This window comes from Epithele typhae, assembly GCF_022376455.1.
Source record: "Epithele typhae strain CBS 203.58 chromosome Unknown BXZ73scaffold_3, whole genome shotgun sequence".
In the NCBI taxonomy this organism is placed as follows: Eukaryota; Fungi; Basidiomycota; class Agaricomycetes; order Polyporales; family Epitheliaceae; genus Epithele; species Epithele typhae.
In genome coordinates, this window is record NW_025954194.1 from 1,435,986 (window position 1) to 1,449,755 (window position 13,770).

Genomic DNA, 13,770 nt, shown 5'->3' on the forward strand with positions numbered 1-13,770 from the left:
GCTTCTGGTCTTGTGGCCAACTACAACAGCACTCCGCATTCCATATCCCGAGAAGCGTGCACTGGCCTACCCAGGATCAGCCGACGAGCGGCTTGCCAGAGACCGAGACTCAGAGGACAAGAACAGCCCTGCAGGCATGAGGACGGCAACGTGATCCATTTTGCAGATTAGTGTGTTTAGTACGTGTAGGGCCATCAGACCGGGGTCTCGGAGCTGGGACGCGCGGACTGGTAAGCCGGCCGGGGAAAGCATCCAGCGCTGAGCGCCGAACGCCAGCGGTTCAACTTCGGTGGGCAGACCACCACGCTCTGTCAGTGAGGGCGTATTGGCCAAACTGGCCAAGACAAGCGGACATAACGGCTGCCGGTGTCGAGGCCGGACGTCGTCAAGGTTAGGAAACGAAGTGGCGGGCTGGTGGTGGATGACAGGAACCATTTCGCGTGAGGGATAACGCGTGGGACGGCGCTAGTCGAACGGACAGAACACTTCCCTCCGTCACCCGTCTCATCCACACCTCCCCGCCCCCCTCCTTCCCTCCACGTCCCCTGGCGCGTCCCGGTTGCCGCTCCGAGTGCTCTCCGCTCGTGGCCCCGGCTCTCCCTCCTGCTTCGTCTCTCTCCCTCGCTTTTCTGGCGACCCCGGACGATGTCACATCCAGCCGGGCTCTCCACTGAGAGCCTGGTGCCCAACCCCGCCTCGTCCAGCTCTCCCCCGGCCACACGGGAAGAACACTGGAGTGATGCACATGATACGCTTGACTCTGACACCGAGCGCGATGCCATCGAAGAGGCCGGGGAGAGCGGCGAGGACCTGACCATACCCCCAAAGCTTTCCTCGGACAAAACAGAGACCCACGAGATCGTCGACACCCCGTCACCCACTCGCGCACAAGCTGCGCCAGAGCGTGTTTCGGACGCCGACGCCACGAGTGTGCATAGTATGCCACTTGTGCAGGTCACGGAGCCCACCAGTCCCATCCTCCCAGCAACCCCTCGTAGTGTTAATTCCCACCATTCATCTACCACGGCACGCTCACAGACCAGTCTGGCTCCCCCGTCTGCTTCTGCTTCTGCTACCGACCGGAGACGTCGTAATAGGAATACCCTCGACGTGAGTTCTCTACCCCTGTCCTTTCTCAGCGGGTCTCTGACCCCCGTCCAGCCTCGCGCTTCGAATCGTTTCTCTGGCTTCCTCTCCAACTTGATACATCGCCGAGACCAACCCTCGAGTCCCAGTGCGCCTGCCCCTGCAGAGCCTCAACCGCCGTCTGTCTCGTCAACCAACCAGTCGCGCGCCTCTTCTCCTGTTCCTCCCCGTCCATCAACGCCTCCCCCACCTCTCCCTTCGCCAAGCCTAGACGATCTAGGCCTCTCGCTGTCGCCCCTCACCATCCACTTGGCTCCAAGTCACTTCAGTAGTCCTCCAATAAGTGGTGCCTTCCTTGCTCCCCACTACCTGCTGTTATGTCACGCCCAAGGACTGGACGCGTTGCCGCTGATATCGCCTCCGGCGCCACAGCCTTACGCGCTCGTCCGCAGGGCACCCTTCAAGAGCATCGTTGTCATGGAGCATCGAGGGGTTCTCGTCGCCATCGCAGGCAGGCGGGATGGCGTGCGCGTATACGCACTGGAAGAGATCCGGCGGATGATAGAATGGCGAATGGAGGTAGAGGTGAGGCGAGAGCGGGAGAAGGCAAAGCGAGAGGAGACAAAACGTGCGGTCACCGCTATTACCCTTCTCCACCACGATGGGCATGAGAAGAGAGGATCCACAGAAAAACAGCCCGCCATCGTGCAAGCCGCGCCCCCGGAAAAGAAACCCATGCAGCCTCGACGTGCCTCCGTTTCCTCGGCCTTGCGCCCCGGTGCTCCTCGTGCCCCTGTCATTCGTTCCGCGAAGTCGAAGACGCCGCAAATCCGAGAGGACCCTCCGCCGGATGAGCCTGCGGGACCTCCTCCAGCGTACTCTGGCTCCCCCATTCGGGAAATCACGTCGGTCCCACCCATCCCACCCATCCCACCTGTACCCCCTCCTATAGTTCCACCTCCACGGACCCGGTCACGAGCGACATCTGTCAGTGAAGCGCTTGCTGGTACGATGTCTCGGAGGCACACCCTGACGAACGTGAACACTCAAGCCCACGAAGACGGGCCATTGGAAGACGATAGCAAGAACGATTGGGCATCAAGCGACGACGAAGCTATCAACGTCATGACTGCGCCTAGCGGTAGCCAGGCTCTCGATGAGCGGACCAGTGCGATGGCCAACGGGGCTTCGACTGCTGCTGCTGCGTCTGCCTCGGCAGCTCGTGCAGAGATGACCCGCGCTCAGACCGCCCCGAGCCTGAGCTCCCGTCCAAGCCGTCGAGGACGACCAGCCAACCTTGATCTCAGCAGTATGTCTCGACCCATTGCCAACTCTATTCCAGTTCCTCCACCGTCTCCAACGCCTACGCTTTTAACTCTCCGACAAGCCCTTACGCTAGGATCTGCTCCTCGACAAGATGATGGCATGATGTCTCCTGACGTCGACGGCGATGCGGATGGTGAAGACGATGACGACGCCTACCCAGGAATCTCCACACCTGCAACCCCCACCCGCGAGCGCATATCCCTTGCGGAAGCTCTGTTTGAGAGCCGTTTGCCGGAGCTACCGCCCGTCGGTAGTCGTCGTGAACAGGAGCCCATCCTGATCAATTCGCAAAACCAACCAGAAGGGGACTTGCCGGCTAGTCCTCGGACATCCGAGTCGCACTCTACATTCACCAGGCCGAGCACAAGCGGTGAAACCGGTAGCAACGCTCAGAACAACCGGCGGCGCAGGAGATGGTCCGTCTTGGGTGGGGTGTTCTCTAATTCTTCCGGACAGTCCCAGTCCTCCATTCCTTCCCTTGCTGAACTGGCACAAGCTCCGCCGCCGCCGCCAGTGACATCGACGCCACTTCTGGAGCGGCGGGCTAGCCTGCTCACACGGTCACAGTCGGGAAGAATAGCCACATCTACCTCGACGTCCACGGTGACTCCCAGGCGTCCGACTACTTCTCCCGGTCCGACTACTACCCCTCCTACACAGACACAGACGCAAGACATTCCTCCAGTGCCGCAGCCTCCCTCAGCCGGAACTTCTCACTCTCGTTTCCTTCCCCGGCTACTGACGCAAGCGCTTGGACGCAGGTCTGATGACGTTCCCTCGTTGCCTCGCCGAAGTGGTACGGCGAACGAGCGTTTGATTAACGTACCAAATCCTCCCCATGCCCCCGCACCAAAACTGGAATACGTCAAGCTTCCCGGCACGAAGGGCGCGGTCACTGTCAAGGCAGTGGAGACCGGGAAGAAGAGGTGAGCCTCCTCAGGTGTTCGCAGTTTGGATGTTCCATGGCTGACGCGTCGCGCAGCTTCCTTGCCATCCTCTGTGGAGACAATGGCGAGAAAGTGGAACTGTTCGCTGGGACGTACCGCACGGCTCTTGGGTTGTCGCGGACGTTCATCCTGCCGGACTCCCCGCGTTCCCTGGAGCTCCAGCTTCAAGGCGATGATCTTGTGGAAGTCTTCCTGGTCTTCTCCCAGAACGTGTTTGGACTGGAGCCCGCCACTGTCCGTGTCCGGGAAGTCCGCATTGGTCGCGCGGAGCGTAGGGCGGCTCGTCGGCGTGCTCGCGAGAACATGCCCGCATCTGCTGGTGGCGGAGATGGTGATACCGACCCTGGCGTTCCCAACACTGAGGAAGAGGTGACAGTCAACGTGACCGTAGGCGTCCCCATCACCCCGCCAGCGACAGATGAAGCCAACCCGACCGGATCGTCTTCTGGGATCGCCTCCCTCCGCCCGCGGATTCGCCCTCTCAGGCGCCCACCGAAGGTGGCACCCCCGGAACGGTACCATCAACGGACGAGCTGATCACGCTGGCAGCGGCGCAGATGAGCCCATACACAACCTTCCAGCAGCTCTCGTTTGCTCCAAACTTCCCGTTAGCCACCATCGCGGACGAGTACATCATTCCTCCGACGTATCGGTCCTTCATTGAATACCGGAGCCAGTATGAGCCGGAGGTTGATGGTACTGCCAACGTGGATCTGTCCCAGGTCCAGTTTTCGCCCCCGGGCCTTCCAGTTCCGACACCTGCGCCGCCGTCCAGATGGTTCTACCGCGACCCCAAGGCGTTATTCATGGTGAGTACCATGCTGGTACTTTGATCAAGGCAATTTGCTGACAAGGTTACGTAGGTCCATGGAAAGCCTCCCTCATGCAGGCATGGTATCGGGACGGCCTGCTTCCACCAGACCTGCCTGTTCGCAGGGAAGAGGATGCCGACTACACTCTTCTGAAAGATCTGCGCCTGCAATGCGTAGACCCTACACACCCTTTCCGCTCTTCTCCTCCCGTCGCTGCTGTGCCTGCTGTCCCCACGCCGGATTCGTCGAAACCACTCCTTTCGCCTCAGTCTCTCCTCTCCCAGCCGAAACACTTTGGTCCTCCCGCGCTGTTCTACTCGTCCCGTGGCGGTCACAGCACCACGATCGTCGACTCCCGTGGGCGCTCGGTTCTCAAGGGCCGCTTCATGTGGAGCACCGACGAGGCTGAGGGCTCGCCCGCCAGTGGCCGTCTCGGCGACGTCAAGCGCCTCGAGGCTTTCGACGTGAAGGATCGTGCTGTCCTTGTGGCGATGCGGCAAGGGGGTCTCGAGGTCGTCGATTTCGGCGATGCACTCCTCAAGCCCGCCGACCACTCTCGGACCAGCCTGCCTCATTTTCACCCTCCTTTGTCAAGCATGAACCGTCGCGGACCTTTCGTTTGGAAAATCGGAACGCCGGTTGGCAAGTCGGACGTCGCCGCCTCGCTTCCTCAATCGGGCGCAATGGTGTTGTCCCCCGCAAGAAGCAGAGCATCGGACCGTCGAAATCACCTGGCCGCGCGGAGTTCATACTGTCTAACGAGGGTAACGACGAAAACGTCGACGAGGTGTTCTTCCTCGGCCGCAAGGAGGATGAAATGTTCCTATGCGAGCGTACCGCACCACATTCAGGATACTGAAGCTATCGCCGTCTCGTCATAGCGCCGTCCAGCCGATCACGACCGCCGTTCTTGCGAATCCGTTATGCGCTCGCTCGCTCTCCCTTCCTGCTTTCGCATTAGGCCTTCTGCACTTGCACTCCGTCCCTCGGGAACGATGGACTTGTCAAACTATACCTCCCCCTGCTGTATTTTGTAGCCATTGCCCTCACCTGGACGATGGGCCCCCTTCACGACGTACCTCATACGTAGAGACCCTGGCTCCCTCCGGCATCCGATCGTGCATGCATGCATCGCGTACTATATAATCTCCTCGCACTACAATTACTACTATTATTTAGCCCGTCTTGTACATCGTAAGTAGCTTAGTGCGGGATCCGCCCTGGGGACACGAACCTAGACGCTGCCGCTGGACTTGGAGCATATTGAAAAACGAGTGTGTCCAGAGTGGATGGCGTCGATACGTTGTAGCCAACCAATACTAGATGAACGAGCGTCCTAAGACTTGCCCTCCTTTTCGCGCCGAACCCAGACTTCGACCCGCTCTCGCTCAACGATTACGCTGTGCTCCGCACGCAAGTGTCGATGCAGATCGTACGCGCGGCTGAACATGTACTGGCACGCGATCGCCTTCCTCGCGCCAGCCGTCCCCGCCTCCTCCAGGCTAGCCTTCGCGGGCTCGTCGAGGCGAGGCGAGCCGCCGGCTGTGGCTGTGGCTGAGGTGGGTGACAGCAGCGGCGGGAGGTGCGGATGAGGGCAGCGCAGCTTGTGGGCCTGCGCAGCGCGCGATGCGTACGCCTTCCCGGTGAGCAAGTCGATCCCCGTCTCGGCATCCGCCTCCGTGTCCGCCTCGGCCGCGGTGGCGATCGCCTCCTCCTCCGCCTCCGTCCCGGCGTTGGGCGACGGGGCGTGCAGCTTGGCGAGGTGTCGCTGGAGGAGGTGCTTGTAGCCGAACGCGCGCGCGCAGGCGGCGTGCGGGCACACGAAGTCGCGACGCTTGAGGTGCGCGACGGCGTCGTGAGTCGCGAGGGCCTTTTTCTGCGGGCCGAGGCGAGGCGGGACATCGGCGTGAGCCACGGAATGGGGAATGGGGAAGGGGGCGCTGGGGTGAAGCACGTACCGACTTGAAGTCCTTCGTGCACCCTTCGACGTCGCAGACCCAGTCGCGGCCCACTTCGCCGCCGCGCCGCTTCTTGCGTGGGCGGGGCGTCGTCGCCGTCTTCGTCTTCGTCGCCGGAGTGCGCGACGGCATCGAGGGCAGCTTCTTGGTCGCGCTGGGCGTGGATCTTGAGGTGCGCGCGGAGGCCCTTTTGTTGGCTGAAGGTTTTGCCGTTGCAGGACGGGTACGGGCAGGTAGGGGGGTGTACGGTGCGGGTGTGGTGTTGCAGGGCGGACCACGTCGCGTAGTACGTGGGGTCCGTCCCAGAGGCGGGGAGACACGACTGGTGGGTGCATGTGTATCGCTTGTCTATAGGATCGATATGGTTTAAGCGCCGTGCCGAAATGATGGAAGGTGGTTGCGGGCATACCGTCGTGCGTCTTCTGATGTCCGTTTAGCTTCTGGTTAGTGGCGAACGATTTGGTACATCCCGAATGGGTACACTTGTAAGGTTTTGTACCCGGAGGCGAATGCACGGAAGCAACGTGATCGCGCAGCTGGTGATGCTTTGCGAATGCTTGGTCACAACCCTGCTCTGTGCACTAAAATGCGAATGTTAGCACCTGTGGAGATCCTCGCAAGTAATACCTACTTTGAACGCTTTCTCACCGCGATGCTGCTCGGTGTGTACACGAAGGTGCTGCGACGTCCAAAACCTCTTGCCACAGCCTTCATGCTCGCACGCGAATGGCCTGGCAGAGTCTGGTAGATGTACTCGAGCATGTGCCTGAAGATGGGATTCTCGTAGATACGATTTGTTGCAGGCCGAACACGTATACGGCGCTATGGATTTGGTCCGAGCTTGAAGACAATGGACATACGATAATAATACTCACAGTGCCCGTATGAGACCTCTCATGCTCCTCTAATCTAGATGGCTTCTTGTACGATTTCGTGCACCCCTCGAAGGAGCAAGTGTACTGGCGGCTTTCGTTACGTCTTGAAATCGTTCCGACATTCATGGAAGGAGCCGATGCATCTGAGAATTGACCCGGATCGAACTCGGACTCGGTGTGAGTGGGATCGGGCTCGTAACTCGGTGAAGGAGAGGAGAGGTGGATCACGAGTGAGGTTCGACGCTTCCGTTTCCCAAGTGTGATTGAAGTAGTATGAGATGTCGAAGGTCCCGCTTTGGTGTCATGATGCACAAGGAAGACGAACACCGATGTGTCAAGTGCACTAGATTGAGGAGAGAAACTTCGCGCCTCTCAGGGCTGAGCCGAGGAAATTTACGCGCTCGTGTCGCCCTCATTCCGGCCCGCCACCATGGACGCGCCGATGGACGTCGAAGACCGCCTGGTCTCCGTGATTCCCATTCACCTCACCAATGCACTCGAACCCAATCTGCAGCTGCACCAGTTCCCTCTTCTCACACGACCTCTGGAGGTACCCCCATCTGCGGCAGCCAGTGGAAAGTACATCCGCTCCCGTGTCAAGCCGAAAGCCAAGCGGATCGAAGTGCACGTCCCGGTGGACAGGCGTCCAGAAGTATGGAACACTGAGCGGTCTAAAGACCTCGGCGCGGCGAGAGTGAAGATGACAAGGAGAAGAACCAGGAGCAGGCGAAGGTGAAGCAGAGGGATGGAGAGACGCCAAGGTTGTCGGAGGTGCGGGTGAGGAGTGAACAGGTTCCGCAGATTGGCCGTTACGTGCTCGGGGTCCTACGAGAAGGTGGGTTCCTTTTACTGTTGATGCCCCCAGTCTAGAGTTAAAGCCCTTCATAGGGAGATTGCACCTTCACCCAATAAGCGAGACACACCAGTTCCGTCCTACTCTGACTTATATGGACATGCATCTACGGAAGCACCGACCCACACGAGGAGATGACTCGGACGAAGACGACGGGCCTCCTCCAGATCCAGATGAGCCGGCCCCCATTCCCGTGCCAAAGAAGGAGAAGAAGCTGGCTGGCGACGCTAAGGAGGTGCAAGTCGCGGTCCGGAAAACGGGCGAAGGGCCAGGGTTACAGTTCCAAGGAGGCATGACTCAGGTCCGAAGAGAGATGTTGACCATGATACACTCCGAGGAGGATGAGGGGTGGGAGGACTACGTGTATTGTAGCAGAGAGGTGAGGCTCATTCACCCACTTATAGTCGCGTGTCTGACTGGTTCCAGACGGCAGAGGCGAGCGCGGCGTTTGAGTCTCTGTTCTCGACGTCGCACGAGGAGCTCGAATGTAAAACAGACATCACCAACCTGCTCAAAGATGTACCAGGCCTCTGACTTGTATAACCTGCCCCTTTCTTGTCCGTGTGTTCCCCGCTGCTACTCGGCTCCGGGCTTCCGGAAAGTCGAAGTCGGACGCGCGCTCAGACCCGCTCTCTCCACCTCTCCGTCACCCTGCTGCTTCCGCTCTCATGTCGACCTCAAGCGATACAGAGTATGACGATGACGGCCCCCCACTCAACAGGATGCAATGGATTTCATCGAGGTAGTGTCCAAGCCAACTGATGGCAATACTCCTCAATGTTCCAAATCCTCCCCACCATGCCTGCTTCACCGAGCACGCCGCGCACTGAGCATACTTGAAGACATGGATATATGCGCTGTTGAACATGTTAGTGAGCATCTAGTATCTCCGTACGCTACTCATGCCCTAGGTGAAGGACCAAAGCACTCATGAAAGCATACGTGAAGTCTCCTCCGACCTGCTATCCTTTCTCGCTGAGCTCCATGGCCCGCACGAAGATGTCTCGTCCGAACACTACGAAATCCTCGCCGACCTACGTACGAACCTCACCAGCCCCCTACAGCTCACACCAACTGACAAATGTCGCTAGTTTCCGCTCCCTTCATGAAGCTGCTCTTCGAGTATCGGACGCTTTTCCGAGGCATCGCTGCAAAAGAATCGGACCTCGTCTGTAGTGCCGGAATCATAGTTTGCTGGGCCGATGTCGTTGTCGCGCGGATAGGCCAAGTCGTCGTCGCCGTGGCAGGAGGTTTTTATGGCATTCAGGTTTCGAATGGCACCGACCCCGACGCAGTACGGGCTCAAAAAGACGAAGACACACTGCGAGCCGCCGTTCAGTTACCAGGTGAGCCCTGGAATGTCTTGCATCGTGCACACTTACCGACTGCAATCGCAGACAGATGGGGAGCCATCGTCGATATACTGGACTCTCGGTACTGCTCGCCTGCTGCTACCCGTCTCGCTTCAATCCTCCTATTTGGTATGCATGTGATGGCGCCTCGTTTGGCCAAAGAACACATACATGTCAACAAGTAGGCCCACACTCCCTAGGTGTATCTTAATCTTGTTCAACTCTTTACAGGCAAGAGCTGAAGTCGCTAGCCCATGCCCTCATTGCCCGGATCAAGCAAATCACGGAGGAGTTTCCTTGTACGACCACGAGCGCAATAATACCAGCAGGACGACTGATGCTATGATCGTCGCATTATATGCGGTGCGTGCTCCTCACGATGCTGTACTGCTTCCTCGCTCATTATGATGCCAGGCGGTGGATTTACAGCTCGACGGCACCAATCCAAGCTTGTCTTGTCGACCACATACTAGAGGATGTTCCTAGATGTAATCAAAAACGTGCTGCACCTCCAAAACCATGGACCGAGGTTCGAAGCCTCTGCAGTTTCTTGCGTGGATGTGGCCTTGGTGGTTCTAGTGAGATGGGGTCCCACTTTGCCCTGGGCTTGGATCAACTGGGACGACGTTCGTCTTCATGAGTCGGAAATCGTGGATTGCTTGGTAGGTGCTTCATCTCATGGACTTTCATACCAATGTATTCACCACGATTTCATAGACTTTGACCTACTTCAATCAACTTGACATGCCTATTCCTTGTCATTTCATGGACGTCCAGGACGTCGACTTGGTGAGCTCGCTACAACTAGTGCCGCACGCCGCCTTATCGGTTATGATAGTAAGCTCAGCCATCGATATACTCCACGCTACGCTAATATGTACGATATAGCGACTGCTGCAGAAGTTCCATACTTCGATCGAAGACGATCAGAAGACGATAGATGACACATGCATCTTCATCGTCAACTACAAAGTGCTATGGATTTTTGTAGTGCTTTTGAAAGCAGATATCCTCCAGAAAACGTCCATGCCGTACCTGTGTTTTATGCTATTGGACATATTCGAAACACTGTCGGAAGAATGGATCGAGTACCAAAGTGAGTGACCTCAATGCGGTATGCACGCATACGCTAATTTCTTGTAGTCAAAGAATTACTGGTTGAAGCCATATCACTGCTCAAGCCCATGAGTCATGACTCAACAACTGAACGTCCTCTCAGTCTCAGCCGCTGTGAGTAATGCTTGATGGAAGGAAGTGCAATGTTGCTGACGTCCCAAAGCGCTACACTTACGACTGCCGTGAGTTCGGACTCTATTGTATCATGGTGCATGTCCGGTGTTGAGATGATTCTACAGCGCCCATAGTCAAGATGGTATCTCGGAGGTGACGCTGAGAAGCGTCAGACAGACTGGCCAAGTTATGACCCTGCTCTGGCTCAAAGGCTTCCAAGACCTGTCATCGCCCGACACCCTCGTGACTTTCCTTAAAACTACGGTTCATTTGCTCCGCACCGCCGAAATCAGCTCGCCAGTGTGGCTCTTCGTCTGTGATACAATCGTTACATTGGTCGCCGTGGCTCAGCAATTTGCGGATCAACGTGTAGCTCAACTTGTACGGGATCTCTGTGAAGACCACTTCATATGGAAGATGGCAGGAAGCGCAGATCCTGAGCACTTACTATTCGCCGGTAAGTTATTGAGTGATGGAAGCGACCTCGCCTGACCTTTTGCAGCTGCTTTTGCACTTTACATCAACACTTGCGCCAAACCCATGCACCCCCAGGGTGCATTGCACGCCGAAGCGTGGGTATTCCTGTGCGACGTCATGTTTATGATACTTTCCAAGCGCTTCTCAGGCTGTAGAGAACCACTTGCGCTATCAGTGGCCTCTGCTATATGCTCGGCCCTCGACTGCCTTATGCTCCACGCCGAGCAACCTTCCTGTGAGTCAGATTCTGTATTCGCGACTGCAGCTCATAAACGACCTTACTAGGGACCTACATCGCTACTTCTCCGTGGTCTGCACACCTGAGGACCTTATTGGAGCGGTTTTGCTTGGGCCACGGTAGAAGACAGCACGAAGGTTACTTCAACGTCCTTCAAGAGCGCATCGAGCCAACAGCCAGGCGCCTTTGTGGTCGTGTGCGTGTCGTGCCTGGACATGCACGAATGACGTCAAGCTAATGCTAGCTTACAGCTGCTTCTGTGCGACGGCCTTCGGAGAAGCGAGGACTGCATACTGGCGGGCGCGGCACCTTCCCCTGTGCCGGTCATAGAGCCTGTCTTCTGCTCGATAGATGGCCTGTCCTGCCTTGTCCTGACATCCTGATGTTGAAGGAGATACGTTTGTCTCGATCCCGTATCTGATGCAGGCACTCCCTCGCGTTGACGTCGGAGGCGGCTCCACGCGACGCACCATGCGCAAAGGGTTATCTCCTCGCGCTGCGTTGTGTCAACTTCCAATAACACCCGTCAAGTTGATAACACCCGCGGGGGCCCGCACCGGGTGATGACGGACCTCGCTACATACTTCCGCAGTTCTTACTTTACTCCTCAGCCTATGTTAGCATATTACAGGTGAGCGCTGATACATATTTTGTCCTTTGAGGTGCGCTAAGACTGCAGAACTGTCTTGTTCGTAACAGGTTCAGAGACTCGTGAGATTGATCCCATGTACTACACAAGCGGACTGCCGTTCATTTTCACTATCTTGCCTCCTTTCATGACAAACACGATGTTATCCTTGTCCACCGCTCGCGCGAAGTTCGTCTCCAAATCCCCCACAGTCGCCACGATGTCCGCCGCAAACCCGCGCCGCAGAGCACCAAACGGCACTTCGTTGTCCCCCACCACACGTGCGTCCTCGCGCATCTCCCCCAGGCGCGCGATCCGCGCCTCTCCCAACGCACCCTCCCACTCGACGCTCCGCACGGCCTCCCACCCGCCGAGCGTCGCCCACCGGAGCACGCTCCGCCACGGCGCCCCGAGGCGCACCATGAGCTTCATCTCGAGCGCGTTCTCCCCGTGCGGGAAGGGGCCCGTGTCGCCCCCACACGCGATGCGCGTCACCCCGGCCTTGAGCGCGGCCTGGAAGTTCTTCGCGGCGCGGTCCCACAGGCCCCCGGGCGCGCGCGCGGTGTCGATGGTGTAGAAGACGGAGAGCGTCGGGACCCAGATCACGCGCGAGGCGGCGACGGCGGGGAGGAGATCGGCGGGGAGGTCGGCGCCGTGCTCGAGCGTGTCGACGCCGCCGTTCTCGGGGAGGAGGTCGAGGCGCCAGGTTTGGACGTGCGCGGCGACGCGGACGCCGAGTCCGCGGGCGGTGGTGATGAGTGCGGCGAGCTCGGGTGGGGAGAAGGTCCGAACCGCTTTGGCGGGTGTGGCGGTCGAGACGTCGGCCATGCGCGTGCGCGGTCTGTAGTCTGGAAGGGTGTGAGTGGACTTGAAGACGGAGCGTCAACGGGGCGGAATTACGAACCTGCGTAGATCTGGTTCGAGTGCGGTTGGGATCAGCGGACAGGTCGGTGGTACTACTAGAGACGTTACCTTGACCCAGTCAGCGCCTGCTCCAATCTGTTTGCGCACGGCCTTGACGCATTCCACCTCGCCGTCGACAAACTCGGCGCCTGTGACACAATCGACACCGTCTTGGTGGTAGTGCAACTGACTCTTGGGGCCTGTAATCAGGCCCGTAAGTTCTCGGATGGTGGCGCTCGCACAAAAGAGATTACCATAGTACCCGCTGCAGATGATCGCGCGGTTCGCGCAAAAGTATCGCGGCCCTGGGATCAACGCGTTCGGGCCAGACATGCACTTCCTCAGCTGGACGTCGGCGTCCTCGGCACCCTCGGTTCCCAAGTCTCTGTTCAACTCGGTCAAGATGCACAATTTAGCCCTGGCGGAGATCGCATACCTGACAGTTGTGTAACCAGCCATCAAGGTTCGTTTCGCGTGCACCGTCGCACGCACGGTGCGCTCGACGAGAGACTCTTGTGTGAGTTGGTTCTCCCAGGAAACTTCGGCGTACGGGTGCAAGAACACTACGAGGCTCTGTCAGCGCACGCGCCGGACCACACGCATAACCTGGGACGATTGGAGCAGAACTGCTCAGGCATGAAAGAGGCGCACTGTGAACGTGGGTGTCGACGAAGCCCGGAAGGACCGTAGCCTCACGGAGATCGACCAAGCTGGCGTCGTTGGCAAAATCAAGGCCGCGTACGTCTTCTGGGCCCCATTCCTGGACGTCGGCCACGAGCCCAGAGTCCCGAGAAATGCTCACAACACGACAAGGTAGGAGCTGCTGGGAATGCGAGTCGAACAGCTTGCCGGCGTAGATGCTGATGAAACGCTCGCCGTCATCTTTCGAGCCTGCGATGGGAGTTGAGCGGTGGGCGAGGTTTGTCATCTTGCCTTGACCTCGACACTTGTACCAGAGAACAAGAAAGATAAGGCGAGAGTTGTCCTTTCCTCTGATGCGCTCTCACGTTACTTGCGGCTTTCAGCGTCTAGACATATGCCGGCGAGCGCCCAGGGCCACTGTTGTACCACGCGAATGGCACGTG

At 58.3% G+C, this 13,770-nt stretch overlaps 3 protein-coding genes across 3 annotated transcripts; 1 reads left to right on the forward strand and 2 right to left on the reverse strand.

Annotated features, from left to right (window-relative positions):
* Window positions 1–645: 645 nt before the first annotated feature.
* On the forward strand, window positions 646–5,030 carry BXZ73DRAFT_87377 (uncharacterized protein; the record flags this gene model as incomplete). The annotated part of the gene is made up of 11 exons (XM_048024540.1): window positions 646–1,110; window positions 1,162–2,057; window positions 2,079–2,395; window positions 2,429–2,545; window positions 2,573–2,658; window positions 2,680–2,747; window positions 2,769–3,338; window positions 3,395–3,746; window positions 3,845–4,172; window positions 4,223–4,809; window positions 4,875–5,030. The coding sequence occupies 11 exons, from the start codon at window positions 646–648 to the stop codon at window positions 5,028–5,030; spliced, it is 3,942 nt and encodes a 1,313-aa protein (XP_047882851.1).
* A 477-nt stretch (window positions 5,031–5,507) lies between these two features.
* On the reverse strand, window positions 5,508–8,151 carry BXZ73DRAFT_87378 (uncharacterized protein; the record flags this gene model as incomplete). Its single annotated transcript, XM_048024541.1, has 7 exons — window positions 5,508–6,047; window positions 6,130–6,228; window positions 6,257–6,477; window positions 6,539–6,710; window positions 6,761–6,951; window positions 7,001–7,247; window positions 7,984–8,151. 7 exons carry the CDS (start codon window positions 8,149–8,151, stop codon window positions 5,508–5,510), a joined length of 1,638 nt encoding a protein of 545 aa, XP_047882852.1.
* A 3,733-nt stretch (window positions 8,152–11,884) lies between these two features.
* BXZ73DRAFT_39975 (uncharacterized protein) lies at window positions 11,885–13,613 on the reverse strand (the record flags this gene model as incomplete). Its single annotated transcript, XM_048018485.1, has 5 exons — window positions 11,885–12,649; window positions 12,743–12,885; window positions 12,940–13,070; window positions 13,122–13,248; window positions 13,337–13,613. 5 exons carry the CDS (start codon window positions 13,611–13,613, stop codon window positions 11,885–11,887), a joined length of 1,443 nt encoding a protein of 480 aa, XP_047882853.1.
* Between the last annotated feature and the right edge of the window lie 157 nt (window positions 13,614–13,770).